The 26,358-nt window shown below is 42.1% G+C and overlaps 1 protein-coding gene across 3 annotated transcripts in view; it reads right to left on the bottom strand.

The window, feature by feature from the left end:
* LOC119166692 (USP6 N-terminal-like protein) overlaps positions 1-24,126 on the bottom strand; it is a 138,150-nt gene extending 114,024 nt beyond the window's left edge. For 2 of the 3 annotated variants that reach the window (XM_075882405.1, XM_075882406.1), the window contains exons 1-6: positions 23,991-24,126; positions 20,748-20,919; positions 18,566-18,608; positions 12,211-12,291; positions 11,263-11,295; positions 8,460-8,567 (exon numbers count right to left, since the gene is read on the bottom strand). In XM_075882405.1, the coding sequence (XP_075738520.1) occupies positions 8,460-8,567; positions 11,263-11,295; positions 12,211-12,291; positions 18,566-18,608; positions 20,748-20,919; positions 23,991-23,994 (441 nt within the window). In that variant the 5' untranslated portion in view covers positions 23,995-24,126. The remainder of the gene's footprint in view (positions 1-8,459; positions 8,568-11,262; positions 11,296-12,210; positions 12,292-18,565; positions 18,609-20,747; positions 20,920-23,990) is intronic. The other variant, XM_037418013.2, reaches the window with a different exon arrangement.
* Positions 24,127-26,358: the final 2,232 nt, after the last annotated feature.

Genomic DNA, 26,358 nt, shown 5'->3' with positions numbered 1-26,358 from the left:
TCAATTTCATGGTGCCAGCAGACTAACCATGTAAAGCTGCACTAACTCAGTTAGACATCGTTGATATTCTTATGTTTGAAGTAAGGTTGCAGGGGTTTATTAAGAAAAGAAGGCTCGGATGGTGAGACCGCACGGGACAAAGCTGCTCCGAGAGACCTTCTTTCTACGCCCACACTTCTAATCCCTCTTCTCAGTCCGGCACATACACGCCGTAATAATATGTACCAGTTTTAAGTGCACTAAATGTTAAAATCTAAGGGGAGATGCTGCTCTTATAATACATTTATTTTAGTTTTCTTGACCGTTCTAGCTGTAACTTTTTGCGGATATGTTTGCGTGCCGATTTCAAACAGTCATTTTTATTGTAGAGAATGCAGTTTTTCAAATGTAAGCATTTTAATGTGCTTTTTTGGGAGCAAAATTTTGTCTAAGCTGAGACCATACATGTGAACATGGCATAAGGGCACTAAACGCGTTCATTGATCACTGTAACAAGTTTCACTCTAGTATTAAATTTACCATGCACGATTCTTCCAATGAAATTGACTTCCTAGACACGACAGTATCTATTGAAGCAAGAAAATTAAAGGCGACGCTTTACAGAAAACCGATATACAGCCTACAATACCTAGATTACACTAGTCACCACCTGCGAAACTGCAAACAGGGAATTTTCGTTGGACAAGCGAGGCGTATAAGAAGGATCTGTAGCGACGAGGGTGGATACATTCACCACTTGAGTAACCTAAAGGAAACATTAGTTGAAAGAAACTACCCGCAAAACAACTTAAACAAGGTCTACAATGAAGCATAAACTAAGACAAGAAAACAATACTAGCAAAAGAAAAAAAAACCCTGCCTGTCTCACAACAAAACCAGTCTCCAGCATTTATAACCAAACAACTGAATGAGCTCCCAAACATATAAAATATCTTTCATAAGTATTATCCAATACTGGCAAGCAACGAGCGCCTTAGAAAAGTGTTTGATTGATATGTGGGGTTTAACGTCCCAAAACCACTATATGATTATGAGAGACGCCGTAGTGAAGGACTCCGGAAATTTTGACCACCTGGGGTTCTTTAACGTGCACCCAAATCTGAGCACACGGGCCTACAACATTTCCGCCTCCATCGGAAATGCAGCCACCGCAGCCGGGATTCGAACCCGCGCCCTGCGGGTCAGCAGCCGAGTACCTTAGCCACTAGACCACCACGGCGGGGCTTAGAAAAGTGTTTGCCAAAGTACCAAAGGTCATGCATCGCCGCAAGGGGAAATTTGATTTGATTGATTGATATGTGGGGTTTAACGTCACAAAACCACTATATAATTATGAGAGACGCCGTAGTGGAGGGCTCCGGAAATTTAGACCACCTGGGGTTCTTTAACGTGCACCCAAATCTGAGCACACGGGCCTACAACATTGCAAGGAGAAATTTAAGACATGTTAGTGCAAACAAAGGTACACTCTCATTCTTCTGCCCAAATAAGACCTTGCTCTTGTCTGAGATGCAGGAATTGTGAATACCTTCAAGATGACATGAAAGTGAAAGGTACCAGAAGTGCATCATATAAAATCTAGTTTTACCTGCACTAGTGAAAACGCTATCTACGTAATTGAATGCTCATAATCTCATAAACAGTACATTGCGAAACAGGGCCGCCTGTTAATGTTAGATTAAACGGCCATAGCACGGTCACGGCAGAGGAATGAGTGGCACAGGATTTTGATGTAGCAGGACACAATTTAGACTAACTCAAACTCTATATACTTCAATGAAACTTCTGGTCCTCAAGAGCCAGAAAATATACAGAATTATACTTTATTCCCAAGTTCAAGACACTCTAGGCAGTAGATATAAACATTTCTAAAGGAACTCTAGAATAGATTGGTTACATAGTAGATACACAAAGAAAACCAGTGCAAGTTAAGCCCTCTGTCTAGGAATTTCAAACCTGCCATTGTTAACTTCGGCGGCGGTGCACTAAGGAGTAGCGCCTAAACTTTGCCTCTGCTTTTTGCACGTGAGCAGTAAATTTCTTATTAAGCCAATAATACATAAACTGTGCACTGCTGCCAAACTTGTCAGTTTCCGTTTTTTGTGAACTTGTTTGATTGTTCGTAAGGATTTCTTGTGTTTTGTAATGTCTAAGGAGGCTAAGGCCTTTGAGAATTTGAGACGGCAACTCAGGGCAGACTTGAGAAGTATAAAAGAAGAGTTACAAGAAGTGGCTGAGCTGAAAGTAGAAATACAGCAGGTTCTAAAAATAAACCAAGATCTTCGCGCCGAGAATGCTAAGCTTTCATGTAGAATTGAGGAACTAGAACAATACCAAGGTGCCAACAACATTGAAACAAAGGGAATCCCACTTGATGGCGAACCTCTATCCATAGTGTCGCAAAGGGGAGGTGGGGGGGTTGATTAAAAAAATCACAGCATATCCACGGGGTGAATGATGATGAGTGGGCGAAGCTCCTTAGGGGGAAATCATCTGTAAAACCGTGGCTCTTCAGTGAAAGTTCGCCCACTACATCATCAAGAAAGACGTGAGAAACACTGTGTATATATACTCGTGCTGCAGCACGGCGATGGCATTGGCGCGAAACTGGTCGTTCTTGATGGAAGATATTGTGACTAGACTGTTTGAGAACCACAATCTGCCGCACACACTGCAACTGTGTCCGAACGTAATTTCTAGAAAGTTTCGCTTAAAGCGCGCGTCAGCACCTGCGGGCTGAGCTCGCCTGATGCATTTTGCAGACGCCTCACGAGCTCTCACTGCATCAGGGTCTGCCTGCCGATACGCGCGCTTTCTCGCTGCTTCCCGTTCTCTGACGTTTTGGAGATCCTCTTCGCGCCGCAGCCCTGCCGCTTCGTGTATTCGCATACGACAAGGTCCTCGCGCCGTTTCCATGACGCTTGGGCCTCTCGTTCTCGAACGCTGGGATCTTGGAGGCGGCGTCACGCAGCCAGACGACACGCTTCGGCCTCACGCTCTCGCGGCAGAATCTTGGCAATGGCGTCGCGCAGCTTCATGGAGCGCTTCTGCCTGGCGGGCTTGCACATCGGGATTCTGTCTGCGAGCACGCGCTGCCGCCGCCTTGCGCGCTCGACGCTCTGCGGCCTTATCCATCGGGCAACTCCGAGCGCGCGCCAACAGCGAACAGATTCTATTATAACTAGAGGCGGCCTTATCCATCCCGCAACTCCAAGTGTGCGCCATCAGCCATCAGCATATGGATTCTATTACAAACTAGAGGTGGCTACATACATACGCCGAGGATAGACAGACCCACGCCTTAAGGAGCTCTGCCCCTAAAAAGAAGTCTCGGAGGCTGATATTGACATCTGCCGCCATGTGCCTACTGCTAGACATGACCAGGCAAACATAATTGTTCATTTTGTTCGCAGAACCAAGAGGAGTGCCTTTCTCAGCAAAGCTAAGAAAGCAAAAATAGACACGACAGCACTGGGATTTAAACAATCATCGAGGTGTTCGTCAACGGACACGTTACTCAGTACAGTAAACGACTTCTTGGTGCGATCGTAGAAAAGAAAAAGGAACTGAAATGGCGGTTCGTGTGGACGGCTGGCGGCAAAGTGTTCATACGAAAGGACAAAAACTCCCCGGTAGTTAGAAGTGCCAGCTTGGAAGACTTTGAAAAAATGGAGGCATGAGCATTACGTTGTATCTTTATTAAACTTAGCTTCATTAAATGGAGAGTGCATATTACGATATTCCATCGTTGAATAAATTAGTTCCTAATAGCCATCTACTTGAACTTTTCTGCCTTAATGTGTGGATTATTAAAAACAGAGGACAAACTGAATTGCCTGTACAAGTCAATAACGCACAATTTTCACATCTTATTGTACTGTGAAACATAACTCACTATGAATGAAGACCCCCCATATTGTGAAACATGAATACCACGGTCTAGTAAGAACAAACAGCAGAGGTGGGGGTGTAGCAGTCTATATTAAGCAATGCCTTGCTCATGAGCTAGTTCAAGAATTTTCTTATGTAACGAGGGATGTAGAGAGCATAATGATACGCTTAGAGCATGTCACAATTGTGCTTATATATCGGCCTCCATTAGGAAACAACCTCACCTTTTCCAATTTCTTAGAACAACTTTTGAATTTCCTCAGCCATTCGTCTTGCCCCTTTGTCATATTGAGTGACGCAAACATAAATATGCTGGCTTATGACATATCATTTAAACAGCTTTCTGGTTTAATTAATTCATTCATGCACGCAAATGTAAGTACGGAACCTACCAGGCTCACTGTACAAACGTGTACACTGCTTGATATATGTATATCTAACATTCACCCAACTGACTATGTTGCTGGATAGCTATCTGCTGAGATAAGTGATCCTCTGCCTATATTCTGCTTCATTCCTTATGTTCGTAAGCTAAGAGAAGGGAGAAAGGAAATACTGTCTTGTAGTTTTCATGCCATAGAATTGGAAACTTTCCATTTTTTGATACTGTCAACAGATTGGTCATGTGTGTTTGAAAAGCAAGACCCAAATGCTGCGTACGATTTGTTTTTTGAAAAAATGATCCACTGTTATGACCAAGCATTTTTGCTACAACCACGCAACCGAAAGAACAGGAAGATACACAAACCTTAGATAAATACCCACTTGTTAGAAATGATAACGACAAAAAACTAATTGCATCACAAGTTTGTAAAATGCAGAAGTGCTGATCTGTTTAGTGACTTTAGGAAATTTAGAAATAGGGTGAATACTGAACTGAAGCACGTGAAAATTAGGTATTACACACAATTATTTGATAAGATAAAGAATGATCCTAGAAAAGTCTGGAATGAAGTCGGAGAGCTCAATGCCATGAAGACAAAGAGCACTGACATCAGCATAACAACACCCACTGGAGTGTTGACAGGTACGGAGGCAGTAGCCGCTTTAAATAAATATTATGTTTCTAGCGCGCAGTATCCTAATAAGGAAGAACATATGACCACACCTATCGTGAACAGTACCCGTCTCTCTAACTCAATTATACTTATGCCTGTTACAGCTGCTGAAGTTACTCAACTACTCCTTAAAGTGAAAAACAATGTATCTGCTGGTCATGATGGCGTTAAACCAGCACCAATTAAATATATTGTGAATATTATCGCACCCATTTTAGTTCATATCATAAACAGGATGTTCGGAAGTGGTATATTTCCCGATCTACTAAAAATAGCAGGAGTGTGCCCAATCTACAAAGGAGGGGATGAACATCTTATGGCAAATTACCGGCCCATTTCTGTTTTACCTGTCTTATCAAAAGTCTTTGAGAGTGCCTTGAATGTTACACTACAGAAATTCTTTTTGTAAGTACAATGTAATCAGTGACATGCAGTACGGTTTTCAGAAAAAGAAATCTTGTGAAGAAGCTGTTCTTAATATGAAACATGCAATAAATATCAAATATTGAAAATCGAATGTATACATTAGGTCTATTTGTTGATCTCGGAAAAGCATTTGACTCTGCTTGCCACAACTTATTAATTGATAAACTTGAAAAGTGTGGTATATGGGGTAATGCACTCAAACTATTGCATAATTACCTAACAAAGCGATATCAGTATGTCAGCATAAATATAGATGTTTCGTCTTACGCGGAAATCACTACGGGTGTCCCACAAGGTACAATACTTGGACCTATGATGTTCATCATGTATATCAATGACTTGTGTGATATCCCCGAGTCACCACAATTAGTTTTGTACGCAGACGATACTAACATTTTCTTTAAAGCAGCCACTATACCAGATCTCGAGACAAAGCTGAAATACTATATGAAGCGACTCTCTTCATGATTACGACAGAACTAATTACAAATGAACACTTCTAAAACAAAATACATGATATTTGCCCCAACTAATAAACCACGAAACTGCAAGGCGACTATTGTTTTTGATGACAGAATAATCGAGAAGGTTAAATGTAAAAAATTTCTAGGAGTGTGGTGTCAGGAAGATCTGGCCTGGAACACACATGTAGACAAAACTTTAACAGAATTAAGTAAAACTGTTGGCTGCTTATACAGATTGAATACTTTGGTTCCTTCTTGGCTGGAAATTTCGTTGTATTACGCACTATTTTACTCCCGACTAACTTGATGCATATTAATGTGGGGCACAACCACACAAAAAAAATTATAAGAAGCTGATTGTGCTGCAAAAATGAGTCCTACGGGCATTTGAGGGTTATCGTGGACCTTTACAGAATTTTAGAACACAGCCTCTTTTTATCAAGTACTCTATGTTAAAGGCAAATCAGGTGTACTATTACAAGTTAATGCAACATATCAAGCAAAACATGACACACTATATCACGGATGCACCCACCAACCCGTGTTACAGCTTTAGGCAACACTATCTGAAAACACCAAAAATAAGAACAAATTATGGCAAACAGTTACAAAGTTACCAAGCACCTTCACTACTCAGTAGAATACATGAATTTCACAACAAAGTTATGGAAGCGCCAAGTAAATCATTTAAAACATTGCTCATTTCACAAAATACTGAATTTGTCTGACAAAGCTGCTGTATGTATTTTCAATTGCCGTGTCTGAATTGCAAATTTCAGTTGTTGACTTGGGCAAAATGACCTATCAGTGTATTATGTAATATTTTTTTGTAGTTTCTTTACAGACAATGTGCTTATTCTCGCTTTTCCATTTTTTTGTACACATGTTCTTTTAATTTCGTGACTATTCAGAGCAATATGTCTGTACAGTATACTTTGTATTGACTTGCGCTATGTATGGCCTGCGTGCCAAACTGTCGTACGAGCAGAAGCCTTTGTCAGGCCACATGGCCTTTAGCTTCTGCTTCCTTTCTGTTATAAACAGAAGAAATAAAGTCAATTCAATTCAATTTCTGCCAACTGGTTCACAACATGAGTATCTTCACCTCCCTAACGCTTCCTTATTTTCTTTTATTGCGATAGCAATTACATGGACACTCTTGGTTGGACTTTGCCGCCTGCGTCCGCTTCGACGGGGGCGTCGCCGTCACTCACCGTATATGTATACGCATCTATATATATGAAAACTCAAGAAAGAGAAAAATCCAGAAAAAGACCCTGGCACGCAGAATCAAACTTGGGACTTCTGAAACGTGCGTGCGAGGCGTTAACCACTGAGTCACGGAAGAGCACGTCCCTCAATGTTTAAACGGCAGGCTATTTATATTTACCACTTACCGCTGGTGAAAGGCATCTATGGGGGGAGGGGGGGGCAACTATGATTGATTGATTGATTTGTGTGGTTTAACGTCCCAAAACCACCATATGATTATGAGAGACACCGTAGTGGAGGGCTCCGGAAATTTTGACCACCTGGGGTTCTTTAACGTGCACCCAAATCTGAGCACACGGGCCTACAACATTTCCGCCTCCATCGGAAATGCAGCCGGGATTTGAACCAGCGACCTGCGGGTCAGCAGCCGAGTACCTTAGCCACTAGACCACCGCAGCGGGGCAGGGGGGGGGGGGGGGGGGCAACTATCGTGTTTTTAGCATTACCAGCAAGATGGTGCAATCAGCGAGCGTCACTACATTGTCCCGATGCAGCAGCGCGCGCTATCATTTCCCAGGCGTAGTTTGCCCCACGAAGTGGAGGGGGTGGACGCCAAGTCGTGTGCCATTATCTAGCGGTGGGGAGGATCATACGTCTTGGCTGGCCATTGGCTTACACTGGAACAATTATGTTGTAGTTACCGGCCGCACAAATGTCACTGCAATCCTTGCAGTCTTAGTTTGCGAAAAGAGCTCACTTTTCAGACACAGCGAATCAACTGAGACCCTTATTCGCGTTCATCTGTACCTGTGAGTACCCTTCATCTATTAATTGTGTGTGAGAAACACGGGGCACATTTCGATCTGCTTGCCATTTTCCACATGACCTTCTAATTTGTTGCTACTGCATTCATTGCTTCGCCTTTGCGGCAAAGCTGAGACTGTTATTCCTGTTCCTGCTTTGCTCATACAAGTGGCCCTTCCCCCTCTTTTGTTAGAATGCAGCAGAAGGTACGAAGCGTAGACATGCTAGCGCCAAAGAAATCGGATCTGTTCTAGCCTTGAGGAAGACAAGTTCGCTTGTCGAAACATTGGCTCAACACAACCCTTGTTTACAAATTTTTCTTCGCAAGCTTCCATGTTCCCCTAGCTGCCATATTTAAGAAGTAAATTAGCATGACATTTAATGACAAATGCATGCAGTAGAACAATAGACATTCTAAATCCATTTGTACAAAAGTTGTCACACGAACATGCTTAAGTGTCGCAAACATCCAGGAGTTTAACACTCACGAATGAACATTCGCGAGTTGAATGCTCACGAGCTCAACGCTCACGAATGAAATTTCCCCCACTAATGTTTCAAAGCTCTCTTGGTCAAATCGACCCAGTAAAAGCAGTTTTCTTACCAAATACTTGCCCTCCTGCTCAGCCTTGATGCGAGCCACGTCGAGTAGCCGAAGCCAGACTTCCGCTCGAACTGCGTTGGGTATACCCTTAAAGACTCTTCGCCGCAACTGCAGAAATGTGTAGGCAGCGATGTATAAGCCACAGCATGGCAGCACAGAGAGAATGTCCAGTGATTGCCTTTGCACTAAGCCTGAATGAGTAGGCCTGCGGTTCAAGTATTCACACAAATACTACAGTTCTTGAATTCACTTTGATAAGATTTAAAAACTTTCGAAACTTTTAATTGTTCGTAAGAATTAATACATCAACTACATGTAATCCATCTGAGGAGGTGGTTTGACAGCATTGTGGTGTTGCTAAGCCATGAAACCACCTAATATGCAAAATCTGCAGTAACGCGAACCCACACTTCAAGGTAAATAGTTCATAGTTCCTGCACACAGTGGCATCGCCAGGGGTTGCATAACGAGACTGTGTCCCTCCTGGAGTTTTTTATGTCATGGCATACAGAGCAGAAAATGTCATTCAGCCACCTCTAAACTTTTGAGATAAAAAAATGCTGCCAAAAACAGCATGGCAGTTATGAAAAAAAAAGGGGCCAGGAGGATCTGTTAGGCAATGCTATGTGCCAGAAATTCTGGTGTTCCCAAGGGATCAAACGAAAATCCGTTTCGTTATTAGTAGAATCTAGATGATACGAATTCATATGGAGCACACAAAATATTTGTATCATCCTGAATTCGTATGAACTAAAGCTAGCTGAAACTGATGATTGAAATAAACGAAAGCTCTATTGGGGTCAACTACTTCTTACTGAAAAGTCCATGGCCTGTTTTTCAACTTTTCTGTCTTTGCTGTCTCTTAAGAAAGCCACATGAAAGGAATAAAACTGCTGCGGTTTCCTCACTCACGCTGCTGGCACTTGAGGTGCGTTCATACTTGGCCTATAAGGGAGGCTGCAAAACTCACTAAATTCACTCGATTTGCTGCCTAAGCTGCTGGAAAACTGCACCACAAAGTTGACAGAAAAAAAAAAAATTGCGATAAAGCATTTACACTTGAGAAGCGAAGCAAAAAAAAAAACGACAGAGCGGCAGGGAAAACACATCCACGTACGTCATAAATGTTCACATTCGTTTTGCCCCTCGTACATGCCCTCCCCACTCCCATCCTCACCACTTTGTAAATTTATTCCACTTCGCCTATTTACTGAGCATTAAAATTCCTACCAAGCTCGAGTTGTGCACGCAACGCACTAAAAAGAAACAGTTCACACCTTAAACGCTGTTACGGGAGGTATGCGAGTAGAAATGACACGAGCGGACATACCTGCGGCAGCGGTGGATTCAGCCCTTACGCGAGACACGGCATGCCCCTACGTGAGACATGTAGGGGCATGCCGACTTGCTGCTGCTGTACTTTCTACTTACAATGTTCTAGGGGATTTTAATTCAAACCAGGCTCTCAATAAATGCATCCTCGTCGAGGCTGTGAGCTTGGTGTGAGCTTGGTCGCGCTGCATGAGTAGTTTGCAATTGCCTCGACGATGCGAGGCGCTGCTGACACCTTTGCTAAAACATTGAATTTGTGGCATTTTGTTCCCAAATTAAATCACATGGTTTGGGCTAGTGCAGCCAAAACCGAGCGGGAAGGTGATTTGTTTGCGTGGTGGAAAAATCGGTCTCCGCCTGATATTTTTCACGTCGGCTTTGCGACGTGGTTTTCCGGCCACTTAGGCGGCAAAGCAAGGGAAATTCCGGTGAGCTTTCCTGCATTCATTCCCTTTGAGGCCAAGTGTGAACGGGCCTTCTAAAGACAAGCCTTTTCGCTTGTGTGCAGTGGTTAATTGCATGTTTGTATGATCCGTGGTGGCTGGGGGAACTGTTCATATAACACCAAATCATAGCACAATTTATGTAACATAGTTAGTCTGAGCATACCTTGAAATTCATATGAAATTCAGATCAACTGTAATTGTATCATCAAAATTCTATTATCAATATGACAGGCAAGATAATTTATCGAGCTTAGGTGAAAGAAGCAAGTGGACACAAGCATTAGTAGAATGGAATGCTTGCATGATTGACAGAGCGCTACTGATGAAGAAATACAGGTTTTGTGATTGCACTCTGGCGGATGAAAGCCATTTGTCGTTCCATGTGGCGAGATACGATGTAGTGAGTGGGTGTGTTTAAATCTGTCACATTGAAAGCGCCAGCTCCCATACCAATCTCAGTGGAATCTGTGCTTGTTTTTCATGCTTTTAATTAGTATAACCTACTGGCTAGAATATTTTGAAATGGTGTTAAGAGCGTATCGAAGAATTGGGAAACGACAAGACAATAGAAGCAAAGAGCGCCGACTTCCAACTAGTTTTTTATTTCGATAAGTCGCACCCTCACTATGCGATGCAAGGGTGAGGGTGCGACACCTAAAAAAAAAAATAAGACAAAGAAACAGAAAAGGATGTATCAGCGCCAAATGCAACTCGAACAGCGGCAAGCCTTTGCGATGGTTCAGTGCATGCCATGTGGCTATCACGATTGACAGCCGCGCGCGTCCTGTTTGGCAGCTCTGCGCATCATTTGACGCAGATAGTACATGTGCGACAAGCATTGCTTCATCATTTCACTTCGAGCATATCACCACATGCGTCCTAAAACCCAGCCAGGTAATACCAATTTCTTGATTTAAAGTGCAATAGATGGTGTGCTAATGCACTTATCGACTAGCTTGCTGTTGAATTATGGAAAAGGTGCACACATGGACAGGTGCAAGAGTGCAGACAGAGTGCAGGCGTACCTTAGTGGTGTACTTGGTGCTCTTGGTTCGCTCCTGCTGGACAATCAGCCATTTTTGTTTAGAGAAGCAGAGGAAGAAGGCAATGCACACCACAGTGAGAAGTTAGCAGGAGAGAGGGAAATTAGTGGGAAAGACACACTGGTAAAACTGTAAGAATAAATAAGAAATCTTTTATTGCTGGTATTTAGCAGCACAGATCCTACACTTAGGCAACCTAATTGCATATTCACACAATAGTAATTGTTATCTTTACTTACGTCTTGCATGTAGCAGTAAAACTTTGGTTGGGCCTACTTGATACATAGCATTCAAAATGAAAACTTGAGCGCCAACCAAGATGGCCCAAAAAGAATAGAAGAGACAAGCACTGGCACCAGTTTTCATCTCTCCTATTCTTAGTGGTCCATCTTGGCTTGCACTGAAGCCTTAATTGCACATAGCCACTTCTTTCATCTATGTAATAGTTGTCCTAGCTTTGCATCGTACACACTATTTGATCATATTACTTTGTGAGCCCTCCTAGCTGTGATTATTTCAAATCGACCCGCATGGAACTTCTCTGTGTCAACAGTGCGTAATGGCAACACTCAGCCAGCTTGTTACAGTAACTATACAAAGGAATTATTGCACAGCATTTGATCCTCAGGTTTCTTCAATTGTAATTAGAATCACTGAGTCCAGCACATATCTTAGGCAACGTTCGACATTTCATTGGAGGGCAGGAGTCTTTGTTAGGGTTCATATTGCGTCTCTCATAATCATATAGTGGTTTCGGGACGTTAAACCCCACATATCAATCAAGGGTTCATACTGCTCGATTAGGGATTCTGCAATTTGGGAAGCGACACCCCTGCCCTGACACCCCTCCCCTGCAACATTTTCTGAGCATAGTCGGACTTTGCTAGTCTTGCCAGAACTGTGTTCTCACGAGTGGGCACACGAACTTGCCTTCTCGTTCGGGTAGTACTTGTCCCAACTCTCGAGCATCTTGCGCCACTTGTTGAGACGCACATTCTCCTGGTCACGAACCTGCACAATGGACGACTGCTGGTCAGTGCAGCCCTCACAGTCAGGAGTTTCCACAGAGTAATAAACGTCGGTATCGTATCTGTTTGCACAAAATCCATACCGCACGAGAAAGCACAAGATACAAGTTGAACAAGATCCTAGCACATTGCAGTGAAACCAAAATGCCATTACCGTATTTACTCGCGTAATCCTCGCACTCGCATAATTCTCGCACTCCCCACATCACCCAAGAAAAAATACGATTTTTTTTTCCTCGAGTAATTATCGCACCCCCGAAAACTGCCGCAATAATGTCTGCTCGTTCCAGCCATTAATGATGATAGCGCCCACCATCTGGCGCCATCTCTTAAGTATCAAGCATACGGAGATTCAATCCAAGCCGAAGTGGCCAGTGCACGTTGCGGCGTGTTATGTACGTTGTGTCGGTAATCTTGGCACGTTATGGGGTGATACTGAAGCCACACGGCTGCTTCAAGTTGCAAATGATAGATCATGCGCTAAACAATGGCAACAGGGCCTCCGGTAGGCCCTTCGGAGCCTACGAGTTTTGTGTTCGCTACTGATGATGGCAGCTGAAATCCACCAAGACGCGTTGGGCCTGCCGTGTGCCTAAAACTGGGATTGATGATAAACTTTATTTCTTCAGAAGGAAACTGCAGACGATTCTGTTAAATAGCCATCAGCCCAATACTGACGTCCTACGCTTACCTTTTGAGGGCTCCTGTTGAGCGCCGACCGCTACCGCTACGCCCGCAACGCCCGCAACGCCCACAAGCTTCGCGTATGGTATTCTAATTCTCGACTATTTGCTTCCACTTTTTGTGTCTCAAATAAATCTTGCCTTGTGTTGAACCGCTGCTTTTATTGTTGAGGTAAGTTCTAATTAGTACTTCTTAAAGCTTGCTGTGAGTTGCTGGTGTGAGAATCCCGATTTGCGGCCTCTTCGTTTTCTTTTTCGCTTTCTGCGTTTTCGTGGAAAGTTTTCCCCGCGTAATTCTCGCACCCCCCAACTTTGCATCGATTTTCTGGCAAAAAGAGTGCGAGGATTATGCGAGTAAATACGGTATAACCTACGTCTCAATACAGCATCAGATATGGCATGATGCAGCATCAAACAGACTGCCTTGCTCGGCCCCCAAACTATTGAGATAACCTCAAAGAGGATAAATCAACACTTCAGACAGGCTCAGTTTTATATGTATTGTTACTTGAAGATGTTCAATAATTTCATTAAAAAAGTACATGGGATACTTGCTGGCCATCGCACTGCTTAATTAGCAAATACACAAAAAAGGAAGTTTTCGAATAGGTACCAAAGAAATAGAGTTAAGGTCACTGCGCATGTGCAAAACCCAAACTGCGTTTGGATTTTGGGTTGGGAACCCTATTTCTCGAATTTATCGGAAGTTCCAAAGCCTGCCCCAAAAGTTTTGGGTCAGACAAACGCGATGGCACCCACTGAAGTGATGGCTCTCTACCAAGATTAGAGCGACATAGAATAGGGAGTGTCCAAAGCGCCGCAGACGCTATTCGAAAACTCATCGCTCCTGCTGGACCCAAAGCGTCGATATGCAAGAAGCTTCGGGGCCACTATTCAAAACCCCCTAATGTTTCTTTCCAAGCTTGTAGTTTGAAAAAAAATGATACAAATAACATTGCGGAAGGCAAAATGAGAACAGACAAGACTTGCAGATATCTAAGCTGACATCGAGCAGAAAAAAAATAAGGGACCTTGGCTGGTCATACAATGCATAGAATGAACAACTGGCGGACATTAAGAGCAAGCAACCGAATGGATGGGAAGGCAGAGAGTTAGATGGAGTGACGAAATTTGGAAGCTCACAGCAATAAAATGAAACTAGCTCGCACAAGATACTATCGGCTGCATTGGAGATTGTGCAGTGAACTAACAGGCTGAGAATGACGATTTCTTCTGAATTGGCTGGTAGGTAGCGGTGAATATAACACATGCACTCTCCATTTTATACTTTGCAGGCAATGTCGTCAAAGCTACCACAGTACACTCAGTGTGGCCCTCAATTATCAATCTGCACATTTTTTATGCTTTTTGTCAGCATGTACCAAAAATTTTCTATAACACAACTACCTCTATAGGAGAGATTCCCCTACAGCTATTTATTGTACAAAGTTAAGAAACAATTTTCTAGAAAGAAAGCTGCTATTTTTATCAAAAACTTTTACTGGTCTGGAATTCAAACCATGGACCTTTTCTATCTCACTTTATGATCACTCTATGGTCTGCTAGAATATTGCAGTGAAGCATGAATCAATATGCTGACTTGTAATCATATTCGTAGAGCAAAAAACCAGATGCAGACACAAGTAAGATCACAGGAATTCAAATACAACTTTCAGTGCGAAACAAATCGAGTATCTTTCAAATATTTCTGAAACATTTCTGAATTTTTTTTTATACTCCGAAGTGAAACTACAGAAAATAAATGTTTGACAGAATTTCTAAGCATATCCTTTTTAAATAGCAACATGAAAGTGTTTTTTTTAGCTAGGTTGACAAAGTGCCGACGGGATAGTGTTTCATAGAGGATGAGGCAATTCAAAAGTCTAATTGTATTTATGTGCATTATTTGGTGCAAAAAAGTATTCACTTAGACTAGACCTCTGCCAAAGCTGTCATCTCCACATTGGCGCAAGCATTTTTTAAAGTCGATACATTTGAGACTGAAGCAGAATCTGAAAGGCAGCTTTGCCGCAATAACAAAGTGTGACAGGGTGAAGCATATTAAAAATTTGAAGAGGCCACTGTCAATTGAACGTTGACTGTAGTTGCCTACGGGAAATTCCAATACAATAGTTAAAATCTTGTGAATATGGAATCAAATAGTAAACACTATTCCAAAAATTTTCGAAAACTTCAATATTTGCACACCCCTAACAATAGGCTGAGACACTAACATGGTGAGTACAGAAAGTTCAAAAAGCTGAAAAATGACCGACTAATTTTACATCAAGCAAGAAGTAATCCAAGTAATCTGTATGGATTTATTCTGTAGCTTTATGCAACAAACTCCCAGAAGTATTCTGCCAAACTTATTTTCAAGGTAACCAGCAAGTATGTACCTGTACCCTATTTAATTTTTTATGTGTATAGCCTAGATGAAATATGCAGAAAATTGAAAATTAGCGTTTGGATGGCGGTTGCAGTGAGCTAATTTCAGTGCACAAGTTGACATTGCGGTATGACAAGAAAGGCAGTTTTATGGCAATATGTTGAAATCTTTCCCTCCCCCTCCCCAGTTTCCAGTTAGCAATCTGGTTATACGCAGAGGCGTAGTACATGAAAAAAAATGTGCTACTAATTTCAAGCGAAAGCTTTGGACATAGGATATTCTAAAATTCCCTTCTGCTTGTACACATTGTCTTTAGAGAATGCCTGTTCTTGTCACTAATGCAAAAGAGCACAATGAGCCCTGGTCGCAGAAATGTGCTGCCTCAGCGACTTCGAGTACGAGGATCAATTTCACGCCAACTCGCACTACACATGCCGAACCTTCATTAAATATCCCACAATGTTATGCTTGAAAACACTAGCAGTGGGGCCAGTCTCTGTCATCGTCAGCATCATCTGCTGCCGCATATGAAATACAGTCCCATGTTTCCCAATCACCAAGAGCGCTGCGAGATGTTGTATGCACAGAGTCTCTTAAATTAACTAGATGACTGTGGCACAGCAATATTTCAACAATATGGAAATGATTGGTAGTATGCAAATTTGCTTACTCTACATGCTTGCGGGCTTCGGACGCACCTGTGGCTTTATTTATTGTTTCGTTTTGGTTTCGTTTTGAATAAAAACACACCCTTGTGAACTTCATGAGCACATTTGAATCGGTGATTGGAATTCAGGCCACACAGAGCCAAACGAAGCCAAAAGAACGCACATTTGTCAAATCCGTGCACTACCCATCCCATGACTACCATAGCGCCAGAGTTCCCTCTAGTGCACTTAACTTGGCTGGTATTAGCACGGCACATATTAAAATAAAAGGGAAAAGACGACAGAGACGTCTAGAAAGGTAGGCGCTAAACTTCCAACTGTTTATTTCATGCCCTTTCCATCCATCTTAAAAACACAACACACCTTGCACGTGGTGTCATTCCAAGAAACGTCATTTCTTTATCTGTCAGTGCAAATGATGGTGAAATCACACACAAGTTTTCCATTTCTGCTATAGCTCAAGCTTCTTTAATTTCAAGTGTCAGTTGATTACAAGACCAGCTGTAAGGATCGGGGAGCACCCACAACCTTTGCAGTGCACTGCTAGCAAAAATCCTCCTGCTGAAAGTATTTCTTGCATTGTAATCATGTTCCCGTAGTCTATCATCAAGAAACCACTTGGTCAGCCCTATATAATACTTTCTGCATGATACCGAGAACATGTACACAATGCAGCACACACAATGACATGGTTGAGTTTAACATTATTATCAGATTGTTTGCTAATGACTGTGTTCTGTATAAAAAAGTGACATTTCAACAAGATCAGGTTGACTTAAGTCTTGCAGTAACACATGTTAGTGAGTGGCGTACTCCATCGTCAATGACATCAAGCCCTGACAAAACAATACGCTTGCGTGTGACAAAAAAAGAAACAGCCATATCACGTCCAAGGAACACCAGTACGGGAAGTAAATGAATATAAATACCTAGGAGTAACCATTACAAGCACACTTTTTTGGTCCACACATATAACAAATGTCTGTGCATCAGCTCCTTGTAAGCTTGGTTTTCTGAGGCACATATTGAAAAAAGCCCCTCGGAAATCAAAAATGCCCACGTACAAAGCGCCTATTTTTGGGAACCTTTTTACAAAAAAGATATTCAAAAACTTGAAATGGTTCAAAGACGCACTGTACATTGTATTTTTTTGAAGTTTAAATCAACTGATTCTTTCACAAAATTAATGAAAGGCAACGACATCCCTGTACTTGAAGAACGCCGCAGAATAGCATGCCTGAAATTTTTGCATTCCATTTATAATGGCAAGCTGAATATTCCTGCCCACAAATACATACAACCATTTTCCCCTTACGCATCTAGGCATCGTCATATGCAAAACCTGCTCCCATACTCCGCTTGGACTAACATCTTTAAAAATTCCTTCTTTCCCCGAACAATTATTCAATACAATAGCTTACCACCTGATGTCGTTTCATGTGATGACTTTCAGAAAGTGTTGCTCGGAGCATCCCAACTGTGACATGAGCACACCTTCTCTATATTTCTAGTGCTTGTTATGTCTATACACTGCTCTCGTGCAATATCAATCCTTTGGATTTTTAATCCTCGGTATTTGTAATGCTTCAGACATTCCGTGTGTATAAATTTGGCTGTGCATATGTGTATATTGTTTTTCTTAGTGCTTTAAGACATCACTCCATTTCTGCTATTGTTTATTCTTATATATATATATATATATATATATATATATATATATATATATATATATATATATATATATATATATATATGTTGTTATATTTTCGTTACATTTGTTGTATCACCCTTTTTATATTCTTGCAAACTTGTTTATTGTAATAATTTTTCTCGATGTCTGCATATATTGTTTATTGTAATGTTCCCCCCCTACCTGGTCTTCAGCGACCACAGTATTTTCTAAATAAATAAATAAATGTAGATTTCCTTTTTAATTGATGCAACTAGTCACGTGGTCATGACTGTCATTGCACATGCACTTAGTTTGTTTTATAAGGGTGAAGTATGTTTCAATAAACCAGCTGTTAGTCTGCGATTGTGCTGTCAACTTTGTGGCGTCTCATCTTTAGTGCAGTTAAATTTTTTAATAATGTCTTGGAAACTAGGCCCCCAACATACAGCTCTCACGTTTTATATAATTTTCAGAAGTTCTGTTCTCATGAGTTGTTTTAGAAACTACGCACCGTAGTGAAACAACACAGGCAGTGTTCCATTTTTTCCTTTCGTCATTTGCTGATACCCTGCAGGTGAGTGAAATTTTGTTTTGAAATGTTAAGTGACCTAATGGGATCCATTTACAAAGCTGTTTTAGAAAACCTTGATTTGCACAGTTCACTTCCGAGCCGAAGCCTCGCTTAAAACTGGCCAACACAAAGGCTTGCAGACACATATCATTCCCATTGCAGCACAGCACCCCTTCGGAAATTCGCATAGACCATGGTGCCAGATCTTCGTCTAGGTACTATCACTGGGAGAAACTGAATGGTGGTGTCGCGTGCAGTGTCCAGGTAAGCTCACCTTTGCCTCGTGAACCGTGTACTTCTCAGGCAGCCGCTCATTGCTGAAACAGACAAGGCAGCAAAGGTCAACGCTCTGCATGCTACATCGTGTCACTACACTCTCTTTATGCCTCACCGACTGAACAAGGATCTGTGCAAACCCACAAGAATGGAAGTTTGTGCAGAATGAGAACAAGGAAGAAGCATGCCCTTTCCTCTTTCTTGTCTTCTTTTCAGAACTGAACATATCTAACAGTTAAAATCCATTTCACTTTTTTTTTAATAACCAGCTGACTGTCATCAGTCATGCCCATGGCTCATTATGACAGCACTTACATGACAATGTCAGAGTCAATGAGGGGGCAAAACTAAAATTAAGTGTATCGTTACAGATGTTGCTTCAGTAGATCCCAAATTTCTTCACAGTTCTATGAAGTAGAAAATGTTAGGCAAGATTGGTTGTTTGATCTAACACCTTAAGAGACTCTGGCTGAATATGAGAGAGGTTGAATGCTCTGAATAAGTTTGACCGCCTTGTGTTCTTTAACATGCCGTAACACAGCCTCTTACTTTATCTCCGCTTAAATCTGACCACTGTGGCCAGGGTCAAAGCCGCATTTTTCGGCACAGCAGTTTGTCACAGTAACCGCCAGGTCACTACAGTTGCTGAGGATTACCGAAAACGGAGGATGCACAAGAAAATGCCAGAGAACAGATACACTCTTCCTTTTCCAGTGAAATACAAGCATGCCACCATTTTTCTTAACACGTTTTTTTATGAAACCAAGCAATTGAGATCACCTGCCTATTACCTGAGAAAGCAGACTCTGTGAATGAACAGATTAGATAGCTAACGACAAAACTATAGTGGCATGACACCATTACAGGAATGCTTTACTCATTATATTAGCAGCCAAACATTAAACAATTTACAAATTTGTTTACTTGCCACAGCTCAATGAACCAGTAAGCCCAAACTATAGTTTATTCATGCTACCATTTTTTTTACCAAAGAGTATCGCTCATTTTCGCCAATTCTTGAAAGTGTCTCAATTTACAAAAAGAAATATTGCAGATTCAAGGCTGCAGTCGGGTCCACGAGAAAAAAAAAATACACACCAAATGCTTGTTGATGCATCAAAAGTTAATTTGGAAAATCGGGTAATTGAGACACATTCTCTGGCACGGGCAAACTGATGTCTTGTTAAATGGCATAGAACTCCCGCTACTTGCATCATATTAGACCACAATGCAGCCAATTAGAGCTACTTCCAGAGCATTCCGAGCATGAAGTATATGACATAAAGGAATCAAAATGGTGTTTTTGCACCACCAAAACAAGGCAGAGCAGTTTACATCACCATTGCCATCTCTGCCAACTGTACGGTAACAATGATAAGAGTATTTCTAGTTAATTTTGGGAAAGCACGTTTCAGGTTAGTAGAGACTAGAAGGTCTTGAGCAACAGTCACATTTGTAAACGATGGTACAAGTCGCAGAAATTGCGGCTTTTAAACTGCTCTAATCTTTGTTAAGAATAGAATTTACGTATTCATGAAGAGAAGAAAAAAGTATTGACAAAATCTATTTTTGTTTATTGTTTTCTTGACAATTTCGATGATTCGAAATTTGGTTGATTCAAACATTTCTCCGGTCCCAGGAAATCCAAGCTAAACAAGCTTTTACTGTAGAGCATTCTCAGGGAAGTGAAACAGTTCAACAAAAACTGACCTAGCTAAGGGATAAAGTCATTATTGCACAACATTCGCCGCTGGGTTTGGTTTAATGGTGTCCAAAAGCAACTAAGGCTATGAGAGACACCATAGTGGAGAGCATACATGGACGATTTCAACCAGCCGGGATTTTTCCAACTTGCACCAACATCGGAACAGTACATTGGCCTTGAGCTATTCGGCTTCATCAAAATCGAATGCTATAGCAGCAATCATGTTGACATCTCTCAGGTCAGCAGCCAAGCACTGCAGTCTCTGTAGCACCACAGCAGCACAAGCAAAAAACCAAATGCAGCATGTTTTTGAGAGGCTTTACTCTGTTAAAGGCACACACCAAAAAATATAAATTGAACATCACAGAGTGCCATGATTTCAGTATGAAATAACAGGTAGGTTTGGCTTCGAAAATAACCTGTTATCCTGACAAAAGCAGCCCTAAAACGATCTTCTGCTGCGATGGACACTCACTGGATGAAGCCGTACTTGTCGGTGACGTGGTACAGCTCAAACTTTGGATCCTCCCAGGGGTCGATTTGGGCGACATTTTCCTTTTCTCGGCCACGGTCGTAGCGTGCAACTATGGCCGCCCGCTCCTCTGCAGCCCGCTCCAGAAGCTCCGCTTCGGTCAGGTTCCCACTACCTGCAGCACGCCAGCTCCCTTCTATGCAGCCATTTGCGTCAAGACATGCACAAATAGTATGTATGAAAGGTGTGCGATGCTCAGAATGTGGCTGTCAGTGAGCTACAAGAAAGACCGCCCCTCAGCACTGGCCACATGTATATGTTGGAATTCCATTCTTAATGCCTTGCAGTGCTTTGTGCAACGCCATGTCACACCATGTTTCTCACTGTTAGGTATGACATGAGAAACAACACTGTGTTTCTTTCGGTTCGTATCATACCTGGCAATGCATCACAACATGACGTAGCAACTAGCCCTTGCTGCAGCCTTTTAGTAGCTGTCTGCAATGTCTGCATACTAAACTGCTTTTTAAACTGAGTAAAATGGGATTCAGTGATGAAATTTTAAATTGAATTGGCACCTACCTGAGTAAACGCAAGCAAGCAGTGAGGATTGATGGTTCTTTTTCAGCTACGCTAGATGTGTTTTCAGGCGTGCCGCAAGGGTCCGTGCTTGGCCCGCTGTTGTTTTTGTTGTACATAAATGATATAAGTACTATTGTAAAGCCACCTGTTAAGATGAAACTTTATGCTGATGATTGTTTGATTTATATGCCTGTAAGCTGTACTGATGATCAACTCGAGATGAATAAGTGCCTTGAAGATTTGGAATTGTGGTGTTGCAAATGGGATATGCAAATTAACTTAAAAAAAAAACAACATATGTACACATTACCAACAAGAAAAATTTTCTCGATTTCCAGTACAACATCGGGAGCAATAAACTCAGTAAAACGCCCCATTTTAAATACTTAGGGGTGACAATTACGAACAACCTAACTTGGCACCGTCACATTGAATCGGTTTGTTCTGAGTCATTTAAAAAACTGTGTTTTCTACGAGCAAAGATGCATAAAACACCGAAACACGTAAAGCTGCTTGCATACCACACATATATTAGACCTAGACTGGAATACGCCTCTGTGGTTTGGAGCCCTCACCAGAAACACTTGGTCACCAAGTTAGAACGTATTCAGAGGCGTGCAGCTCGGTTTGTGTGCTCTAGATATAGAAGGCGGGATTCAGTAACTGATATGCTAAATTCATGCAATTTAGAATCACTGGAAATTCGAAGACGGAAACAAAAACTTAAAACATTATTTCGTATAATCCAAGGGATATTCAAGATACCTAAAGATGAGTACATACGCCTTCCCGGAAAACATAGCACTAGATTGAATCATGATGCCCCCATTGAACCTTTCAGCGCTCGCACTGACATCTTTCGGTGGTCATTTTCCCCGGATGCTATAGAACAATGGAATTCTTTACCCCAACATGTTATTAATAGTACCGATGTGCAAACTTTTGACAGAGAAATTGATGCTTATTTTGGTAATGGTTGAAGTACTGCCCATTCTCTTTTACTGTGTTTATTGCTTAGTGTTTTTTTTAGGTGTTCTGTTTGTACTTATATTGTACTCCCTCCCTGTTATGACCCTCAAGCGAGGGTTGACAGTATTATTAAATTAAAAAAAAAACTAAACCACATTGTTTTCACTGTGAAGCACCTGCACTGCTCTTCTAAAGGCTTAGATGGTGCACAATTTTGAGATCGTCATTGCCAAGGAGTGCTTGCTGTATGGCAAACAAAGTGTACAGTACCATCACAGAAAAAGCAGTAATGTGAACGGTATATGAAACAAATCACTTGGCACAAACACCAGAGCCGTGGAACAGCTAAGTGAATCCTAAGAGGAAAAATAAAAAGAGCTTGAACTTGGGGAATAACGCAGAACACCTCATACACACAAATGGTTCAAGGCAGAAACCTCTACTCTGGCCCTACAGAAGCTAGTTTTCCAGGGGAGATTCATAACTTGGATTTATGAGTTTGATATTATGTAAACTCAAAGAGCACTCAGTACAGGAAACTAGAGTAGAAGCAGAGAGGATGAATGTAGATTAATAAGTGATTTACTGCAATCACACAATCTTGCTTCCTGGAGCAATGTGTGTGGCTCAAAAAACAGTCATGACTGCAGGATGATACTAGTACGCACTTCCATCAAGACCCCTGTCTAAGCAAGAAAAGCAAGCTCTTCCCTAGAAAAATAGACAGATGTATCAGTGACACACCTACCTGGGTCCATGTACAGTAATCCACGATTTTACATGCCCTTTGGGGGGAGTGTACTATTGTCACGTGGTGGCGACTATTTTTTGCATGCATGCATTGTTCGAAGAGACAAGACTATGTGATTTTAATAAATCAGTAGTTAGTCTACGTTCCTCCCGTCAGCCTCTACTCTGGTGTCCCATCCCAAGTGCAGTTTAGGTTAACAAAATACGTCCCCCAACTAGTCTCCCAAAACACACTTGAGAGTTTGGTGATGCATATTTATGAATGTGTGTACACTATACAAGCTACTTCGTTAAACGTATGTGCAGATTGTTCAGAATATGAATACACATTAACATATCTAGTCTTTTTGAGATTTGCCAAATACTAAGAAAGCTGTCCCTAAAAACATGCTTTATGAAAAGTGCAGCCCTCCCTGCATATATCTCGTCTTTTAGTTGTCTTTATTAGTCGTCCGAGTTCTTTCTAAGAACAATTATTAACTAACCAAATCTGATATGGTTTTGAAGTACAATTTCTATCAAAACTCTGCGAACAAAAGAAACTTTCTTTTGGCCGAGCCGTATGCAACATGGCACTGGTAAAACATTAATATTTGGGCTGTATTCACACACAATTTCAGCCTCCATGCCCACCTAGCAAAAAATAACATCTTTTATGCCATAAACACTATCAAGGGCTTTTGCTCATAACGGTACACTTGTGAGCAATACAAAATGAGATGTTGAATTTGTGCATAAGCAATGATTACTTGTGATGTGCACAAAGGATTTTGATGTATGTGTTTGCAAGAAGTGCATTTCCACTCAAACATCTAGCGAAATGAACGCTTTTGTGCTCTTCAAATGCATTCAGTTATTACACATGTTGAAGGTGATTTTGGTGTTACACTGCGTACATACAGCACACTATAAGGAAAAGAGAGAGACACAAGAGGGGGGGCGTACTCATGGCTTATTGGCCGGTGCTGTGGAGAGCAGCCCGAGGGGGGCGTCCACGCATGCCGGCCAACGATGCCCGCGCTTCAGCTCCCCGGCAATGCCGCCAGAGGCACATGGGGCACACCTCGCTCACAGCCTGACTGCTGCTGCTTTTCCACCTGCAGAGAAATGAGCACACACACACACACCATTGGACGAGGACCAGATGCAAAGAACAGGGTTGCAACAAGAGGTACTTGGGCACGTCCCTGAAAAAGTACAGTAGACTCTCATTAAACGTAAATCTGTTACACGCAACTACTGCTTAAACGGAACTATTGCCTCTGCAATGCTTGGTTTTAGGCTTGTATTCTGCACCCATGTACACCTCTCAGTAAATGGAACTCCTGTTAAATGACACATAATTTACCGGTCCCTTCAGGTTCCGTTTACTGAGAATCTACTGTACACAGCACCTTCTACGCCTATTGTACAACACCGTCTCACCCGTGCACTAATTAGTACTTTTTTTGTGCCAACACTAGACAGGCCATTCTAAAGCAGCAGCTGCAAATTTACATCGCTCTTAATAATTATGCCATTCACACCTTCCTTCTTTTGGCGTTTCTTTTTGCTCTAAATTGGTGTTGTTTCTTGCTCAACATGTATTCCTGACACATTCTTATGTTTGTTTGCATTTTCTAAATACATTCTTGTGCACATTCGCTCCTCTTGCGAGCCTGCAGTATGCTGTAAGTAAAATCCTGAAACAGTCATTTAAAGCAAACGATCGGCAAAAAAAAACAACAAATTCAATATTGTCAATAAAAGCTAACTCATCAGAGGAGTGCCAAGCGAGGGACAGGAAAGAGTGCCGCCTTAGGGTGTGAAAGAAGAAAAAAATGCCCCTGACATGTGTGCACACATATGGCACATATGTGCACACATATGGCCACCATAGTGTAAATGAAGCATTTGTTTTTTGTCATGATAGGCCGCCACATACACTTTTTATCACTTTTAGGTACACCACACGAATGGAGCTGACAAGTGTATATGTACACCTCTTGTCTTTTTTTTTTTAATAAAATTGAGTTTTAGCAGGCGTACATCTGTGCCCATTCTCGTGCTCATCTCACTGGCGCCTTATTCCTTTATTATTGAGTACCAAAAAGCCCAAGAAAATGTTCTGCGTGACTACCATGCCTATCTTCAGGTGTGTGACAGAAGACTGGGAAGCAATGACCATTTACTGTGGCCTTCGGCGCTTTGAACAATCTTTGTAAGAGCGCTTCTGCCATGCTCAAGCAGCCCAGAGATGCATGTACAGTAAAAGCTAGTTAATTCCAATTGCATGAAACCTGAATAAATGCCCAATTTACCAAATGCCTAGTTATCAAAAGTAATGAGACACTAAACGAGTATCTCAAACGATTGAGTAAGACTTGTTGGGCGAGTTGATTAACATCGATGGAGTACATGTTAGTGCAAACTTGGAAAACAGACAAATTCGAGAAAAGAGGTAGGAGGAGCACATAGGTCGACCTTTCTGCTCCCCCTTGATTCTTTTCTTTGTCTTTTTCCAAGTTTGAGCTACTATGCACTCCGGTGCAGTATCTCTCACGTTCGTACACATTAATTTCCTTGATGAATACATAAATTAAGTAGTCATCTTGCATAACAACAGAGTAAAAGACCAAACTTTCATCATCCTACAACTTCATTCCCAACATAGGCACAGACTACGGGAGATGCTCGTCAGTGCTTCAGTTCCGTCATCATTCTTTGCCCGTTTTTGCACCGTTTTTTCTCAGTTGCTCGATTGGTGTCTTTGTATATCTCTCCCACCATTTTTTTTTCTGTCTCACTCTCTTTTTCTGTCTCGCTCTCTCATGCTTCTATACCTTTGTTTGCTTCTGTCTGCCTGTTCCACTGTCTCTTGATCTTTTCCCCTCTCTGCACTTGCTCTCTGCTCATCAAAGTCACTGCATCCTGTAGAGGTCGCCACCCTTCAGTCATTTAGTTCGGCTGCCACTAGCATGTGGCGCCCCTGAGATTGTATATATTCTGCCCCGAATAAAGTGGGGGGCCCTTTTTCGTTAGCTGAGCAGCTGTCGTGTGTATCGTCTCCCTCCGCGGGCACGGGCCGCTCGTGCTCCGGCACGCTCGCGCGGCACCAGTCACAAGACATGGTGTCAGAAGTGGCTGCGTAACGCCCCCTCATCCCGACCTCGCCCGTACCGCACGACGATGGCCCTCGACAGAGTGGCGCCGAAAAAGTTCAGCCTCAACCTCCAGCCGCCCGCACCGTTCGACTTCATGAACCCGGGAACCTGGGCAGCATGGCTCAGCCGCTACGAGGACTACGCCGTCGTTTCCGGCCTGACTCAAGGAT

The sequence above is a fragment of the Rhipicephalus microplus genome, unplaced genomic scaffold (genome assembly GCF_043290135.1).
Source record: "Rhipicephalus microplus isolate Deutch F79 unplaced genomic scaffold, USDA_Rmic scaffold_12, whole genome shotgun sequence".
Classification (NCBI taxonomy): Eukaryota; Metazoa; Arthropoda; class Arachnida; order Ixodida; family Ixodidae; genus Rhipicephalus; species Rhipicephalus microplus.
Note: the sequence above shows the minus strand (reverse complement) of the source record. Positions and strands in the feature narration are given on the sequence as shown.